At 39.8% G+C, this 19,922-nt stretch overlaps 1 protein-coding gene across 1 annotated transcript in view; it reads right to left on the minus strand.

The window, feature by feature from the left end:
• The window catches only part of PLPBP (pyridoxal phosphate binding protein), a 133,530-nt gene extending 115,401 nt beyond the window's left edge, over positions 1–18,129 (minus strand). Inside the window, exons 1-2 of the mRNA XM_053717750.1 lie at positions 18,012–18,129; positions 6,460–6,567 (exon numbers count right to left, since the gene is read on the minus strand). Of these exons, the coding sequence (XP_053573725.1) occupies positions 6,460–6,567; positions 18,012–18,101 (198 nt within the window). The 5' untranslated portion in view covers positions 18,102–18,129. The remainder of the gene's footprint in view (positions 1–6,459; positions 6,568–18,011) is intronic.
• Positions 18,130–19,922: the final 1,793 nt, after the last annotated feature.

Consider the following 19,922-nt stretch of genomic DNA (forward strand, 5'->3'; position numbering starts at 1 on the left):
GAGACTTAGGTGGTGGCAATAATCCCATTTTTTAGTTTTCTTTTGTGTTGTCTATTTTAATATATTCCTATCGGAGACGTCCGATTTTAGAATTTGAATTTTATGATTAATAAATTGTTAAATTATAATTTGCTGTCATTGGCATTTTGCTGTTATTAGTGTTTTACTTAACATTTGAGGTCCTTGTTTTTTACATTTTCCTTCACCCTATGTGAATAACCTTTTAGTACATACCTTTAGCCTTTTGAGAGCTCCTACATACCCACATACTATTGTTTTTTCAATTCCTAATTAGGGGGTCTTTTAGGATTTGATAGGAGTCTGGTATATATGCTCTGCGCATACTCTCATATTATCTTGTAAAGACAGATCATCTCCCAGCAACATAATACCTTCTTGCTTTCTGTGTCTTGCCAAGCTAGCCAAATTACGTCTTATTAATTGACATATAAATATCCTGTTCCTGTACCCATATGTTCTAGGTGAAATCCTTGGACTTCTTGCACAATTTGTTTATGCCTGCTAGTTATTTAAAGTGATGGTAAACTTTCCCCTTTGTCTAAACAATTCTGAAATGTTAGCGATATTTTAGATGGAGTTTAATTTATCAGTTGTAATGAAGATTCCCTATAAATTACTTTTTACTGTAGCGCTTAAATTCAAATACCCCCTGCTCCGGCCTCCCACTTCAAAAGTAATATTTTTGATGAGCTAACAGTTTGAAATATTCTCCAAGATGTGCTCTAGCTACAACAAAAGTGTTGTATGGCTAGAGTACGGATGGGAGAACAGTTCAAACCATTAGCTAAACAAAAATATAACTTTTGAAGTGAGCGGCCGGAGAGCGGGGAACTTGAATTTTAGAGCTACATTAAGAAGTTATAGCACATCTTCATTACAACTGATGAATTAAACTCCATCAAAAAAAAATAAAAAAAATTAAAAAAAATAAATCGCTAACATTCCAGATCTGTTTAGACAAAAAGGGAAAGTTTACTATCACTTTAACAATAAAAAAATAACTCAAAATCATGTCCCAGGATCAAAGAATCTAAAATTCTTTATGAAATAATTGAAGTTTAGTAAAATAGCTGACAACTATAAATGAGCAACATCATGCAACACAAACTTCCACATATATAAAAATCAGATACTAATGACAAGGAGTTTATTATGCATTTGTCACTTTCTATTTCCTTCCACCTTTCAGTAATTAGTAGAAAATTACAGCATAGTGCCCGAGAGGAAGGGAGAGACAAAAACACGGGGGACCTGAAATAAAATGTTAGTAAGCAATATTGCTAGTTAAAACAGTTTCACTGGTATAATTCAGATTATTATAACCTTGGTGACTAAATAATCTTGATTTTATTAAAGACAGGAAGCGAGTATTTTGCATCAAATCTTTAGTCCAAAACAGCAGCAAAGACTGAACAGAAAGAAAAAATAACATAGTAACAATACAGCAGCACAATAAACTGAACGGAACAATATTGGCACTTCCTCTTTTCTTTTGAGGTAAACCAATTCAAATGAACATCCAGCAGGCGATGGAACTGAAGTTATCAGGGAAAAGGAACCAACAGGAACTGGTCCACAGAAAGAACGAAGAAACATAATCCACGGAATTACACTGGGAAAAAAAACAAGCAATAACCAGTGCTCACAAGAAGAAAAACAAAAAAACATAATCAATCAATGAAGACATACACATTTCCTTATACAATTTCTCTATATATTATTTTTTTTATTATTTAGGGAGGGGACAAAGAAAGGGGGGGTATACTCACCTCCTGTCTTTAAAAAAAAAAAAAATCAAGATTATTTACCAAGGTTATAATAATATGAATTTTATAGCAAGACAGGAGGCTTCATATTTTGCATTTTTAACGCACTGAGAGAAGAGACTCAGAAGCATGTTGGATAGGTTTAAAATAAAAAACGAGAAAAAGTGGTCGAAAAGGACCAGTCTGCACCTCTAAGAATGTCCTGAAGGTTGCTGCCAGCCATAAAGGCCCTGGATGCAGCTGCACCCCGGACAGAGTGAGCTCCAAAAAGAAAGATCAATACCTGCAGAGGACATAAGCTAGTGAACCCACCTGGCCAAGCTAGGAGAAGAGACGGAACACGGGACAAAAGAAACATAAGAAATAAGCAATTGCCCTCTTTGAGCAAAACGTAAGGAAACCGTCTTAGAAAGGTAGGGTTTCAAACAAAGGGCCACGCAAAGCTGAGGGTCCTCAGGGAAGTAGGGATAAAATATAGAAGAGGACATAGATTTAGTGCGTTGGGAAACTGAGAAAGTGATGCCCTCCGGAGAAAAGGAGAGACCTTCGACATCCAACACACGAATATCAGAAATTCTACGGAAGGAAACAAGGCAGATAAGCATGGATAATTTGGCCGACAACTGCCAAAGAGATAGTTCCTTGATAGGAGGCCAACTCCTCTGGAAAGAGAGGATCATGGAAACATCCCAGAGAGGAGAATAACACAGGGAAGGAGGAATCTTCAGCCGAATAGCTTTCAAAATCCAGCATACAAGGGGGTGTTGTCCCACTAGAACACCGTCAATGGGGAAATGACCCGCAGAAATGGCTGATCGAACAACATTTATGAAACAAACTTCCCTTGTGAAAAAAGTTCAGAAAGGAAATTCACTATAAGTATTACAGGGGCTGAAAAGGGATCAGCCTCCCTGCCAGAACACCAACTAACCCATGACGACCAGGCTGCAGCGTAACATTTCCTGGTGCCAGGGGCCCAAGAGTCTCGAAGGAGTAATTGAGCGTCTCTAGAAAGGCCCTCGGAAGACCAGGCTCCCCTGAAATCTGCCAAGCCAGCAGGGGAAGGCAATCCTGGAGAATGAGGGGATAAGGATCGCCTCTCAAGTCTGAGAGGAGATCGGGCCAAAGGGGGAGAAGGAGAGGTGGGGATACTACCATCTCCAGAAGGAGAGGAAACCAAGGTTGCATCGGCCAGAAGGGGGTAATCACTGTCAGGGAACATTTGAACCTCCTGACCCTCCAGAGAGTCCTCGTGATGGGCGCGAAAGGAGGAAACACATAGGCTCCAGATTGGGGCCAGGTCTGTAGGAACGCATCTGTGGCTATGCTCCCGGGATCCGGAAGCCAGCTGAAATAGCGAGGTAACTGGTGGTTGGTGCGGGAGGCAAAAAGGTCTACTGAAAAAGGAACAAAGAATTTCTGAATTTCAAGAAAAATAGGGCAAAGAAGACGCCAGTCGCTGGAGTCCCTCCAAAACCAAGAGAGCCAAACTGTGACAGTATTGGAAATTCCAGGAATATACTGGGCTTGGAGAGAAATGTTGCAGGAGGAACAGAACCTGAAATGTTCTGAGGCAAAACCTGATAACATCTTGGATTTCGTACCTCCCAGCTTGTTGATGTATTGAACCGCGGAAATGTTGTCCATGCAGAAGATACAGCAATCAGTAAAGTGCTTGGAAAAGGAGCAGATGGCAAACAAGCCCGCAAGAAGCTCCAAGCAGTCAAATGTGTAATGACTCCTCCTAAAGGAGTTCAAGATCCCCTGTCGCTGAGGATCCAAATGCTGCTCCCCAGCCCAGAAGGCGGACATCCGAGGCGAGCATGAAGTCTGGCGAGGACCCAAAAATAGCCCTGCCGTTCCAGGATTCCATGTGCAGGAGCCACTACAATATCTCTGCACGGGCTTCGTCATTCAAGAAAATAATTTGTTGATAAGACCGGCATTCTCGAAAGGATTGAATCTTCAGTCTTTACATAGCTCAGTAATGAAGGGGAGCCAGGAAAATCACCTAAATGGAAGAGACGAGGAGGCCTATACCTCTGGAAAGTTGACTGATAGAGATCATGGGGCAGCCAGCACCTCCTGAATCTCTAATTTGACCCTGACAATATTCTCTTGAGGAAGCAGAAGATGACCCGAAGAGGAGTCTAAGAGGAAGCCTAGAAACTCCACCTAATGAGAGGGAATCAAGGCCGACTTGAGAGTCGATTACGAATCCTAGCCCTCGAAGAAGGGATGTGGTAATGTCCAAGTGACGGAGGGTGAGACGAGCGTCTGCCATAAGGAGAATATCGTCTAAGTAAATGATAAGTCGAATATCTTTGCCTCCGAGAGAGGTTATTACCGGTTTTAAAAGTTTGGTGAAACACCAGGGGGCTGAGCTGAGGCCGAACGGGAGGCAAGTTAATTGCCAGATTCTGTCTCCCCAGAGGAATTTGATGCTCCGAGAGATACCGGGACCTTGAGGTAAGCGTCCGTCAAGTCTAGATGTGGGAACCAATCTCCGATATGGAGGAGGTCTCTGAGCATGTGTATACCCTCCATTTTGAAATGGCGATATACCACAAAGTGATTTAAAGGGACAGTATACACCAATGTTCATAAAACTGTATGTAATAGACACTACTATAAAGAATAAAATACACAGATACTGATATAAAAATCCAGTATAAAACCCATTTAAAAACTTACTTAGAAGCTTCGAGTTTAGCTCTGTTTAAAAGGTTACTGGAACACCCACTGCATGTGGGAAATATCAGACACTCCCCCTTCCTTTTAGGAAAAGACTCTTTACACAGACAGAAGCAAGCTGGAGTAGGTATACGTCTGTATTCTCCTAAAACTTTTGCGGCTTGGTTAGGAGTCTGAAAATCAGAGCAATGTTTTTTAAAAAATAAGCATAATTATCCATTTAAAAGAAAACAAAAAAAAAAAACACAACAACTTTATGGGCTATATAAATAGATCATCTACAAAACATTTATGCAAAGAAAAAAAAACGAGTGTATAATGTCCCTTTAAGTCTCTCAAGTTGATGACAGGGTGAAAACCTCCTGTCTTTTATTTGACAAGGAAAAGGTTGCTGAGGAAACCCTTCTCGGAGTCCGAACCTTCTTCTTTGGCGCCCTTGAGAAGAAGGGACAGAACCTCTGAATGGATGAAGTCTTAGGCAGATTTTAAAAGGTTCAGAGGGGAGTTTTGAAAGGGAGGTTGAAACCCCAAACTGTTTGAGCAATTCATGGATCTTGAAATTTCATCTCCCACGCATGGGAAAAAAAGAGATAGTCTGCCTGCAAAGGGAAATATGTGGGGAGAAGGAAGGGATGAAAAAGGGATACTCACTTTGGGAGGAGGGAGGACCTTGCGGCAGAGCGGGTCTGGGAAGGGCCGGTCTGGTCCTGGCTGATCGTGCTTGCTGTGGGAAGAGGGCTCTTGGAGGGTAAGCAGGGTACTGATGGAAGGTGACTGCATGATGCTGTTGTGCCATAAATTGTTGTCGGCCAGGCAGACCCAACTAGAGGGGTTGAAGACTCTCCTAAGGGAGACCTGGATTTTGTCTATCAAAGTAAAAGGTAGAGATATGTCTCATGATCTGTAAAAAAGGTTCTCCAAAAAGTAGGCCCCTAGCTGCAGAACCTGCTTCCTCAACTGCAAATCTAGGGTTAATACGTAACAGGGCAGCTACCGCCACACTACAAATTCGGTATTGTCCTGAGCAGCGGCTCACACATCTGATCAGATGAACAATCGCTGGTCAGATGCATGTCCGCTATCATTCTGGACGGTACCGGACTGGGAACAAGACCATGATGTGGTCATGTGACAACCGTGATACGGTCACATGAGGGCCGCAATCTAATTCCATGGGCACATGAGACCGAGTAAGACACTCGGTAGGAAGAAAATAATACCAGCAATTTCACCGACTACCAATGAAAACTATATTCCTAAGGAAAACAAGGCAGAAAATAAAACTAGCCTAAACAATAAAACAATACAATAATGGAAAAATACCAAATATATATATATTTTTTTATATATATATATATATATATATTTATATATATATATATATATATATATATATATATATATATATATATATATATATATATATATATATATATATATATATATATATATATAATATAAAATACGTATTAAAGTACCCCAAATACTAGCTAGAGAAAAAATAAAACATTTAAATACAAGCAAACAATAAAGAGAAATATATAGAGGGACAATACATAGCCTGCTGTTCTAGAAGCAGCAAAGAAAAGAGGAAGTGCTAATATTGTTTATTGTGCTGCTGTATTCTGACTGGTTATGCATTGCTACTATGTTATTTTTTCCTCTTTCTGTTCAGTTTACTTTGCTGCTGTTTTGGGATCAGTAAAGATTTTGATGCAAAATACTCGCCTCCTGTCTTGCTATAAAATCTAATAATATACCAGTACTAAGTTGTTGACAACAAGCAGATGAAGGCATAAACCTCATGCATGTTGCATGAGAGATTGGCAGGAACTGTCACAGATATATAGCAGAAATATTTGCTCCTGTAAATCAGTATTGTTGTCACAGTCACAAATCCGCTGTTTGCTATAAACTAGACTCAGACATGCCTTAAAATTTACAATAAATACATCACATGAAACTGATGCACACTTACATAGTTCTCCCCGAAATAGCGCTGCCCATGACAGTAAGCCTCGATCACCATTTCTGCCGGCTTCGTTTTACTTACAGCTACTAATCTGGGCTCTCGCTGTGGAAGACTCTGAACAGGAAACAGGTATCAAAAAGGAGGTGTATACAATAATATTTCAGTTGACAATTTAATATATTTATTTAGACATGAAAATTAAACACGTATTTACAACTCTTATTCTAGCCCAATATAAGTACAGTATAAGAGGTCACGTATTTCTTGAATAGACAATGAAGCCTAATCAATAATTTTTTTATTAAATAAAAAAAAAAAAAAAAAAAGTAAATTGGAAAATTGAAAAAAAAAAAAAATTCATATCCTTTCGGAATTCTTTAATTTTGACTTTACTGTCAATTTAATGCCATTGCTCCCCTGCAAATATTTGTACACAGAATCAACCCATACTAAGTTTCAAGAAGTCCACTGAATAGTAGATTGTTTGGAATGGAATATAAATTATTTCAATGATCTATCTATGCATATCTAATGATATTTAACCAAATCACTAACGGTCTGATATAAGTGGAAAAATTAATCTGAAAAGTTATTATTCTGAAAATGAAAACCATGATTTACATAGATTTTAAATCGGTCTTACGGACTAGTGATTTAAATTGAATCCACCTTGTTGCCAACACTTAAAACGTCATAATTAAGCTCCTAGATGCCAGTATGGATTTTCAGCAAGGTATGCTAAAATGCAGAAATTGTAATTTGTTAATCTGACTGTTATCTGTATTGTATTTAGCAAATTTCTTCATCAGTATACAATATTGAATCCTAAAATGAGCCATTCAGGTGTCACATAAAAGTTAGATCTACTATGCAGTGCTCCCTTGTAAACCGAAAGTGGCTAATTTTTACTTTACCCTAAGAGCACTGCACTAAGTAAAGAAGACAGAATAATGTAATTAACCGGTTGGTGGTTGATCTTTATGGGATGACAGTTCAGTTCCAAAATACCAACAATTCTGCTCTGAATTAAGGATTTGTTTAGTTAACCCTGGTCATATATTTCAGACTTTTATCAGTGGAGGAATAGTTATATAGCTTTAGGCAGAAGGAAAGGAGTCCAAGTATATTTAATCCATCAGCCTTAAAGGGACAGTTTACTCAATTTTTTGTCCCCTTTAATTTGTTCCCAATGATCCATTTTACCTGCTGGAGTGTATTCAATGTTCCATTGTTCTCTCCAAGTATTGAGCTTTGGTTTACAGAAAAATATAAGATAAGGAAGCAGGTGTGTGTTTAAGCAAGTGATAACATACTGAGATCTGATTTTACCTGCAAGATCCATCCATTTTAATAGGCTGTGGTTTTAAAGCACAAAATCAGATATTTCATATTCACAAATAAATCTAAAAATTTAAAATTTCTCATACATTTTATACTCTGCAGCTAGTATAACAAGCCTTTAAAGGTATAGTAAACAATCATTATTTTAACATTGTGTAGTATGTGCACATTGGAAGATGCTTACTTGACACTCACTTTTGTAAACTTTATTATTCACAGAGATTTTGGCACCGGAAACTGCCACAGTTCCCACGTAACAGCCAGCCTCTCAGTAGAAGCAGCTTTTTTCGAAATCATGTCATTAAGCCGTTTGTCCAATTACATCAATGTCTGTGGCTCCATTCACTATTAACCCCTTAGCTATCCGGGAATTTCAGAGAAAAACTTGCCCAAAGTACCAGAGAATTTTTAGCATTTTTGCCATCACTCTGATTAAACATAAATTGAGCTTTTGATATTTTGATTTACTTATGAAAATTATATATATTTAAAAAGTAAACAACCCAAGGTATTGTTCTAGGCCTATTTTGTTATTTGATGCCACTATTTGACCGCCAAATACGATCATATAAAATGAATCGTTAACTTTTTTCACAAACGGGTTTCTCACTGAAATTATTTACACACAACTACTGCTTTCTTCCCTCACCCCCCACTACTTACCACCATCTTTGGTACTGGCAGAAAATCTGCCACTGCCAGTATGCAGTTTAGGGCTTTTTTTTTTATTATTGTCCTCACATTGTAAGCTGCTCATACGAGAAGCGCGCATGCACTGTCGAAATTGAATACTGTGAAACAAATTAAAAGTGTGTGTGTGTGTATATATATATATATATATATATATATATATATATATATATATATATATATATATATACACACACACATACACACATACATACATACTGTACATAACTAGTATAACCATAGCCAAGTTGTATATTATGTATATATTCACACATGTTTAAGAATTATTTTTTGGAATTAAATAACTGAATGACAGAACTGAGAGAATATTTCCAAATGACAGATGAAGGGTGAGTGCAAACTTTTGAACTGGAAACAGAGAGGCAGAAAAGTAGGGAAAAAAAAGAATTATGTTTAAAAGGACCACAAGACTTCCAAGTTACCTCACCTGTTAGGAATTATTAAAAACTACTTATGATCAGGAACAGACATTGGAGTCATAAATTAAGTTTATATCAGAAAGCTCTCAATATGGATGTGAGCTATACATGACTGATGTTACTGGCAATTACTATAATACTGGTGGGGTATGGCTGATCTGCTGGATGGCAATTACTGGAATTCAGGTGCCACCCAGAATGGAAAATTATTAGAATAAAAAAATTATTAATATTTATTTTTATTTATTTTTTAAAAAAGGAGATGGAGGGGAGGAAGACAAACAGTGATCTTTAATTCCTTCCATCGGAAGGAATTAAACTACTACAAAGAGACAGATGAAATATAAGAGAGAAATTGTTTTTTTTTTTTTTTTTTTTAAGATTTTCGTTTTTTATATACTTTAATCCCACTATTTCAAGCCAAGACTATACCAATCTCTGCTGGCTTTAGAATGGAAGCATCTTTATCCGAAGAGCACGCCGGGCAGGAGGAATTAAAAATACAATCTAGCTACGTAAGATGCGCAGTACTACTCAACGTGCGTAGGGAGATTGTAATTTAACTTCTACGTCGGTTTTAACCGATGTCCAGCCAGGCACTGTAGGGAGTTGCGGCACAACGGGGGTAACTTCATCAGATGAGATTAATTCCTGCTTGATGGTGTCAAGGACCACCAATATCTTCTCGTGGACCACTGGTTGGTGACCGCTGCTCTAGGGTAATTGAAATGCTGGTATTTTAACACTTTCCATGCACTAATTTAACCACCAGTCTTTGTCAAACTTTTGGGTGGTCATTTTTTTGTGTTATTTTTCACACATATTGTACTTTAGGCATGGATTCTCAGTTCCTGTTATGTGTTACTGCCAAAGAACACCCCAATATCTGTTCAGCAACATATCCTGAGTACAGTGATGAATGCTGGTATTTTAACACTTTCCATGCACTAATTCAACCACCAGTCTATCTGCCACTATAATTCCACCCTTACATCCATCCTCGACAATCTCGCCCCTCTTACCATAGCTCGGAAATCAAATTCAACCACCAGTCTTTGTCAAACTTTTGGGTGGTCATTTTTTTGTGTTATTTTTCACTCACATTGTAATTTAGGCATGGATACTTCAGTTACAATTGTATGACTTGTAATTTGAGTTGAAAGTAAGAGTATTTCTTCTGATAGGCCTAGCTTTAGTTTGGGGCCCATCGCATACCCCAGTTTTATTTATTGCCATGAAAGTGTATGTATTTGAAACGTTGAAACCCCAAGGTATTGTATATGGAGTGCTTTGTTGCATTTGATGCAACCGTTTTAGCCAAAACAATTGGAGAAAGTCATTAGATCAACAACAGCTTTCCAATTACTTCAAACCTCTCCTCTCATCCTTCTCCTCCTTTTCCTGCCCTGACCAATCTATCTGCCACTATAATTCCACCCTTACATCCGTCCTTGACAATCTCGCCCCTCTTACCATAGCTCGGAAATCAAACACTCACCCTCAGCCCTGGCATACTCCTCTGACACGATACCTACGCAGATGTTCCCGTACTGCTGAGCGGAACTGGAGAAAATCTAGGAGTTCCGCTGATTTTCAACATTACAAATTTATCTTGAACGCCTACTATTCTGCCCTTAATTTCCATAAGCAACACTACTTCTCTACTCTTATCTTTCTTCAAACCCAAAATGTTTGTTCTCCACTTTTAATACCCTTCTCCGCCCTCCCCCACCTCCTAATACAACTTCTCTGTCAGCTCAAGACTTTGCCAGCCACTTCAATAACAAAATCGACTCCATCAGAAATTAAATCAGCTCTCAACATAATTCCATTCTCTCACCCCCTCAAATGCTCTCAATCAACCACAACCCACATAACCTTAAAAACTTAGCTCATTCTCCCCTGTTACTGAGGAAGTTTCGGCACTTACACTGCGCTCTCACCTCACTACCTGTCCCCTTGACCCTATCCCCTCACAGCTACTCCCCTCCCTCTCTGCTACCCTTACCCCTATACTCACACACACTTTCAACCTCTCCCTCAGCACCGGTATATTTCCCTCATCGCTGAAACATGCACTGGTCACACCAATCCACAAAAAACCTTCCCTTGATCCTACCTCCCCATCCAACTACCGTCCTATTTCCCTCCTCCCTCTTGCATCAAAGCTTCATGAAAAACTAGTTTATGCACACCTATCCCATTTCCTTACAAAAAAACTCCCTCCTTGACCCACTGCAATCTGGATTTCGTCCCCATCACTCCACAGAGACAGCAATTGTTAAGGTTACCAACGACCTACTTACAACAAAATCAAAAGGCCACTTCTCTCTGCTTATCCTCCTTGATCTGTCCACAGCCTTTGACACTGTTGACCACCCTCTTTTGCTCCAAACCCTCCAATCCTTCGGCATCTGTGACACCGCCCTCTCGTGGCTCTCTTCCTACCTGTCAAACCGTACCTTTAGTGTAGCCTTCTCTGGGGCCTCCTCTGCCCCGTCACCACTTTCTGTCGGAGTGCCGCAAGGCTCTGTCCTCGGTCCCCTTCTCTTCTCAATATACACGTCATCACTAGGTTCCCTAATAAAGTCCAACGGTTTACAATATCATTTGTATGCCGATGACACCCAAATCTACTTCCTTGCTAACCTGTGTCACTGTCTTTCTCACATCTCTAACTGGATGTCCTCTCACTACCTCAAGCTAAATCTCCCCAAAACTGAGCTCCTTATTCCCCCCACTTCTTCAAAACTATCCACCCCCAATCTCTCTATAACTGTCGACATCTCTATCATTACCCTTACCCCGCATGCCCGATGTCTCGGGGTCACATTTGACTCAGATCTTTCTGTCACTCCTCACATTCAGTCCTTGACACTTCCTTACACAAGACACAACTAAGATTTGAATCCACTCTCTCATTCTTTCCCGCCTCGATTACTGCAACACTGTCCTCTCTGGTCTCTCCACCTGCCGCTTAGCTCCTTTACAATCCATAATGAATGCCTCTGTCAGACTCATCTTCATCTGCTGCACCTCTCTGCCAATCCCTTCACTGGCTTCCTCTTGCCTCTAGGGTCAAACACAAAATTCTCATTCTGACATACAAAGCCCTCAACTGCACTGCTCCCCCCTATATCTCAGACCTTGTCACCAGATACTCTCCCTCCCGTCCCCTTCGCTCTGCTCATGACCTCCTACTCTCGTCACACTTCCGTTTACAGGACTTCTCCAGACTGGCTCCCATCTTGTGGAACTCTCTGCCTCGCTCCACAAGACTTTCTTCTAGTTTTAAAAGCTTCAAGTGCTCCCTAAAGACTCTACTGTTCAGGGATGCATACAACCTACACTAACCTTTCCTAATACCAGTTCCTCTCCTCCATTGCTATCCCCTGAACCCCTTTAGCATGTAAGCCTAAGAGTCTAGCTGTTTGTAGATCACCTTCTTAAGAGTTGACTACAACAGTGCAACTCTTGGCAGGGCCCTCTACCCATTTGATCCCTATAATTGTTTTGTTGTACTCCGCCTTTGTTTATAGCGCTGCAGAATCTGTTGCCGCACTACAAATAACCGATAATAATAATAATAATAATAATAATAATATTAATAATAATAAAATGGTGGTAATTTTTCAATTTTCATTTTTACACACACATTGCTTTTTGACTATGATTTAGGAGAGCCTGTTGTAAGTTATTGCAAGAAAACACTCCATGCACAGGGTGGGTTTTGGTAAAATACAGCACCAATTTTAGAACTTATAGAACAGTGAAATGTAAAAATCTAGCACAGTAAAAGTAAAAAAAAAAAAAACACACACACACACACAACTCAGTAACAGTAAATGTAACAAAAAAAAAACAACAAAAAAACCCAGAAAAAATAAAACGGCAAATGTAAAAAAATAAATAAAATTGGACCAGTGTGCAATACCGCTTGAAGCAGTCCCCAATGCAGTCTGTCCAGGGCAATCAGGACAGTAAAATGTGGTGTAATTTCTCTGCCCCCTCTTGGTACAGACTGCATTTTTGTTTGGAGGATTTTGCTTTGCCGCAGTAGGGGGAGATTTTGAATATAAAATGGGTAGCCCCAACTCTGCTCTCTCCCATCACCACCCGGGGAGCAGGTGCATCTTGGTACAAAATCCCCAAAATGATCTGGAGCTGAAACTGTAAAAAAAAAAAAAGTCAGGAGTTTGCTTCCCCCCACAACAAAAAAGCATTGTGGGTTGCAATCTGCATTAAGTAAATTGCAACCTTTTTGTACCAGGCCCTTGTCTTCCGCTTAATTAGGTAGGTCTGCAGCAGCTGATCTGCCAGATCAACCCCACCCATATGCCGGTTATAAACCTTGATGCACACTGGCTTCCTTGTGCTCTCAGCTCTGCCACGTACAGAGACCTCCACAGTCCTCTCATTGTGAATGGTGGTAAGAAGGTACACATCCTTCTTGTCTCTATACTTAAAGGGACACTCAAGTCAAAATGAAACTTTCATTATTCAGATAGAGCATGCAATTTTAAACAACTTTCACATTTATTTCCATTAACAAAATGTGCACAGTCTTTTTACATTTACACTTTCTGAGTCACCAGCTCCTACTGAGCAAGTGCAAGAAGCGTGTATGCATTTGTGATTGGCTGATGGCTGTCACATGGTATGTGTATGCATTTGAGATTGGCTGATGGCTGTCACATGGTACAGGGGGAGTGGAAATAGACATAACTTTTAAAATTGTCAGAAAAAAATAAATCTACTGCTCATTTGAAGTTCAGATTAAGTACTATTGCATTATCTAGTTATCTTGAATTTGCTGATTATGCAAATCTACTGTTGACTAGTCCTTTAACTGCCAACAGCTCCTGCTAACAGCAGAGCTGAGATCTCCCCTCTTCGTAGCTGGGTGCATGCAAGTTGTCCTGGGAAACCTGCACGGTTCTTTCTAATTGTACTGCAAGCTAATGTATCAAAACAATACAGTAGCTTGAACAAAAGGACACTTGTATAGAAATTGTCTAGATACAAGTGGTACTCTTTGTTCATCAGGGGTAATATCAGGTCCCAGACAATCTTGCCAGAGGTTCCCATATATTCTGGGCAACCTGGAGGGTCAAGGTGGATATCCTTTCCCTCGTACACCCAAAAGACCTGAGTATACCCAGTCTCACTCTCACAGAGCTTATACATCTTTACTCCATACCTGGAATATACTGCTTGAATCCCAGCCTTCCCTTATGCTTCAGGGATTCATCCATGCATATATTCCTTCCAGGTGTATAAGCCTTTGCAAACCTGACAGCAAAGTGGGTAATCAGGGGGTGGATTTTATATAGCCTGTAAAACTGGGGATGCTCCCAAGGGGGGCACAGACTGAGTTTGCTGAAGTGCATGAAATGTAGAATAATTTCATACCTCTTCCTCAACATACACTGGGAGAAAATGGGGGTAGGGAAGATGGGGCTACTGCTCCAGTAGGAGCGGATGGTTGTTTTCTTATGATGCCCATCAGCATAGTCAATGCCCAGAATTTTTTAAATTCTGAAACATCGATGGGGGCCCATTGCTGCTTTGCCAAAAGAGAGTCAGGCTTTGCAGCACAGAACTGATGGGCATATAAAATTAGTTTGGGCGACAATGTTCCCCAATAAATCATCACCCAGAAACACCTCCAAAAAATTGTTGGGGACTAAATCCTGCGACATCCACATTGATGCCAGGATTTGCAGTGAAGGGTGAGATATCTGGCGATGATGCGATACCCATTCCACAGCTGCAATGCCAGCTGGAGCAGCACGTCTCCTTCTGGCAGGGTGGCTAGAAGTCACAGATACAGCACAATCAGTTGACACTGTATCTAGTGATGTATCTGAACACCTGGCAGGGTCACTATTATGATCTGAGTCAGACATAGAGGAGTCTGACTCTGATGCAAGGATGGCATACGCATCTTCAGCACTGTATGTTCTCTGTGACATGATTTATTTTTTATCTGTCACAAAAACAAAACAAAAAAAAATACAAAATGAACGCACAATTTAAAATTTAAATTAAACTAAAACTAGCTAATGGCTCTGAAAAGAGCATTTGGGTCTCAAAACAATTACTAAAAAAATGAACCCCTAGAAAAAAAAAAAAAAAGACAAAAAAAGACAGAGCAAAAAAAAAATAGAGATCACTGGCAAGCTAGGGGTTAATGGCTCTGAAAAGAACCTTTGGGTCTCACAATTTTTAACAAATATTATATTAGCCAAATCTCGCTCCCTAAACACAGATCTCTCTCACTAAAACACAAGTGAGGAGAGGGAGATTCACACTGGTCAGAGTCAATATTTACTAATATTGACATGATCAAATTGGATTTTTTATTGTTATAAATGTAATTATAGGGGCAAGCTCAGATTGATTGACCCTAGTCTGCCCCTAGGATGAGGCAGGATAGGGACACCCCCAGAAGCCCCATGATGCACTGGGCAGCGCCATCTTTGAAGCCACATAGGGGAGGGGGCTTTATGGGGCTTTTTATATAAATAACATAAAAAAAAATTTTTTAGTAAAAAAAATCTAATTTACTGAGTGCCTCGACCCACCGAGGCACTCAGCACACAGTCAAAGCATCAGAAGCCTGCCCAATGGCTTCCGATTCTCTGCTTGACTGCTGGGCTCCACGTGGAGCGAAACTGGAAGTTATCGCTCCATGGGAGCGATCAAAACGGCGCCCGGCAGTCAGGAACAGTATTGCAGGATGCCTCAACATCGAGGCATCGCTGCAATACTGTATGAGCGGCTGGAAGCTATCTCGATCGCTTCTAGCGCTCAGATTACACAAGGACGTGCCAGGCATGTCCTTGGTCCTTAATGACTGCTTTTTGTAGGACATGCCTGGCATGTCCTCAGTCTTTAAGGGGTTAAACAACTTTGGAATTTACATTTATCATCAAATTTGCTTTGTTCTCTTGGTTGAAAGCTAAACCTAGGTAGGTTTATAGACCGCTTTCTGAGCCCTTTAAGGCCACCTTTTATCTCAAGTGTCTTTTGACAGTTTGTTCACAACTAGACAGTGCTAGTTCATGTGTGTTATATAGATAACATTGTAATCACTCCTGTGGAGTTATTTATGAGTCAGCACTGATTGGCTTAAATGCAAGTCTGTCAAAAAAACTGAAATAAAGAGGGGGGATCGGTCGATAACTCCAATTCATCGACAACTCCAATATGACATCACTTCCGGCTGTAGATTACATTAATTGCCTCCATTGCACATGCCGAGATAAGTTTTCGCTTGCCACGATATTCAGCTTTGAAACCGCTGAGCACACATAATATTTATTATAATGAATTGTTTATTTCTTAAAACGTATCATCTCGGCCTGAGGGTAAAGCTATTGAGAAGGGCCCGGTGTTTACACGTAATGCACGCATGCGCAACAGCAGTTCTTGTAGCACACAATAAGTTCTTCTCAAGGGTCAGGGTTTTTTTGCCTCATAAAAAAATATGCATGCGCAATGTCTTTTATTGGAGAATTCGATGAGTTCTCCTTAAGGGTACGCCTCTTTTCAGATGAATAATCTCAGGTGCACGCTCGCATGCGCAATGGAGGAAATTAGTGTAATCTGCAGCTGGAAGTTACGTCATATTGGAGTTCTCGACAGAACACCGGCAGTCTGCAGAGGCTTAGATACAAGGTAATCACAGAGGTAAAAATTATATTAATATAACCATGTTGCTTATGCAAAACTGAGTAATAAAGAGATTATCATTTCAAACAATAAAAAATTCTAGAGTAGACAGTCTATTTAATTAGCGTGCTCCCGTACTTGATGAGGGTCTCCACTTTGGCATTTCACGATTTTTCTCTTCTATGCAGTCGATATCCTCATCCAACTCAGGTTAGGGATTTTTAATAGTGAATGGTGATTGCTGTAATTGGACAAACAGCTTAGTGATATGCTTTAAAAAATAAAATAAAAATATGCTTCTTCTGAGAGGCCGGCTGTTATGGGGGAGCAGGGGTTTTCTGGGCCAAAACAGTTTACAATAGTGAGTACCCAGTATGAATCTTCAAGTCTGCACAATAATGTTAAAAAAAATATACAGTATATTTATTTCCCTTACATTTCCACAAGTCTTCTACATAAGCTTCAAAATGTATTTACTTTCCATTTATGAGTCTATCACAATTTTTCTACAAAATTCACCATTAAAGACTAAAGGAAATTTTGTAACTGATAAGCTTTTCTAAAGATTTGTGATGAACCCCTAAATTTGTAAACTGCCAGAATTATCAATAACATAGAAAGCACAAATTTCTTTTCACCACTCACACAAAATAACATCAATAGATACACTACATAGATACATTTCAATTAATGTACTGTATAAGTCACTTGCCATTATTGTTTTGTGGACTTATAACATTTCAGTTTGATAATTTTCATGAAGTGCACAGGACATCAGTTCAGTTTCAACGTATGGGTGTCATAGCTATTCAGCACTGAGAAAACCTCTCACATCATAATAATAATACAAGCAACAATAAATGACAAATACCTATATAGTGTACATTTCACCAACATAAATGCAAAGTACATTTCCATTACTCCAAACATACAAAGATACTTTTTTCCAATATCCAGATGTCATGGTTAAGTAACTCTTTGCACCACACTATTCTCAGTAACAGAAATAACTCTCATACAGGCATGAGTACATGTATACATCTCTGCTCCTCCAAATGGGGACAAGTACTTCCTCCCCCAAAGACACAGATATAGGGGCATTTATCTCTCTGCACCCCTAAGTCTCAAACAAAGGGAATACATACAACTCAGTTGACTTGAGAATAAACAACTCTCAGCTATTCCAAATAAACTTACTACCTACACTAAGCTCTTCCTAAAACATTCTTCTCAGCTATTCTAAGGATTCAGGGATTGAGGAATTTACACCTCAGCTACTCAAAATACACAGACGTGTGGATAAATAATTTCAACACATTCACACATTGACCATTACCATAATTATAAAAGAATTATACCGCTATAAATGTATGACTGTTTTTCATTCGCTACCAGATATTGTCATATTACCTTAGCTCTCCTGGCGGCAGCATTTTGCACCCTCTCCCGTACTGACTGCAAAGCTCTCCCTATCTCCTCTGCCATGCCTGCCCTCCACATTACTCCTTGGCACTTCCGCCTTTACCTAGTGCCATTGCAGATGCTCTATCTGAGAGCCAATGGCGTAAAAGTAATACATCTGTCAGCAAATCGGAGAAGAGAGAAAAAGCTAATAGAGGCGGGAATAAAATGACAGATGGTGTAGTTGATCGGCCATATTGAGAGGGTCAGCGATGAGTGTGAGTGTTATGTATACCGCTTGGTCAGCAGCTACATTAACCATGCAAAGCAAGCTAATTAGCGACCTCCGAATGCGCTCTCGGTATTGTGTTATATATCACGAGAATATGTCAAATAAGAAACACGAACTAAACACAATAAGATTATTTTCTCATGTTTTTCTTACTGGAGTTACCATTTAACTGTCGGTATAAACACCTGGAATTATTAGGGCTCTTAAAGGGACATTAAACAGCTGTGTACAACTAGTAGCATCATATTTTTTTTTTACTTCTGTACCTGCTGCTCTGTAATTTTAACTCATTACAGAATCTAGTTGGTAAAACTGCATTTTATACTGGGCAGGGATAGGCACAGACAAGGGCTCAGGGCTGTGGCAGACATTTTCCAAAGTACAGACCTTAGTGAAGGACATCAAGGTACATTTGAAATTTAAAACATTATTTTATAGTGCTTGGTTATATTATACTGGTGCAGATACCACTGATCCTATAACCAGCCCTCCTCTGGCTATACCCATGTGCCAGTGTCACTACTGTGTCATTATATAGTGCTGGGTGTTATTATACTGATGCAGATACCACTGATCCTATAACCAGCCCTCCTCTGGCTACACCCATGTGCCAGTGTCACTACTGTGTCATTATATAGTGCTGGGTGTTATACTGATGCAGATACCACTGATCCTATAACCAGCCCTCCTCTGGCTATACCTATGTGCCAGTGTTACTACTGTGTCATTATATAGTGCTGGGTGTTATTATACTGATGCAGATACCACTGATCCTATAACCAGCCCTTCTCTGGCTATACCCATGTGCCAGTGTCACTGCTGTGTCATTATATAGTGCTGGGTGTTATCCTGATGCAGATACCACTTACCCTATAACCAGCCCTTGTCTGGCTATACGCATGTGCCAGTGTCACTACTGTGTCTTTGTATAGAGCTGGGTGTTATACAGATGCAGATACACATCCAGTATTTCACTCAGGCTTTATTTATTCCTTATCACCCAATATCGCTAGCAGTCTCTTAACAAGCCACTAACATTATTCACACTACATTTTTTTAAATTATTATTATTTAATCAGAAAGAAAAGATATACTAAGGTTGTGGCAGACACTGCAAGGGCTAGTCACGGACACCAGTGTCCGTGTACGGACACCTTGCCTATCCCTGATACTGGGCGCCGCTGTTCTATCAAAATAACAAACAAATCAGATCAGCAAACGGAAGTGACGTTCCGTCAGCTGTCTGATCGCAAATATCGCGCATGCGCACCTCTTCGTCATCGCATTCCAATGCCAGCACGTCACAACCCATCAGATTTTTGGACAGTGTTCAAAGCGCATGCACACCTGTCCTGGCCGCACGCACTAACAATATAGCCATCAGATTGTTGGACACTTGTTAGAGCACATGCACAAAATACGAACACGTTTACAAACGCCTTTATATATAATAGTTTAACCTGTCATAAACTGCAGCTTCTGGGCATTTTTTAAATAAATTATAATATATAATATAATTTATAAAAAACATGCCCAGTAGCTGCAGTTTGTTTTGCGCATGCGCTCTAACAAGTGTCCAACAATCTGATGGCCATGTTGTTAGTGTGTGCGGCCGCATGTGCTTTGAA

Source organism: Bombina bombina, chromosome 6, assembly GCF_027579735.1.
Source record: "Bombina bombina isolate aBomBom1 chromosome 6, aBomBom1.pri, whole genome shotgun sequence".
NCBI classification, from domain to species: Eukaryota; Metazoa; Chordata; class Amphibia; order Anura; family Bombinatoridae; genus Bombina; species Bombina bombina.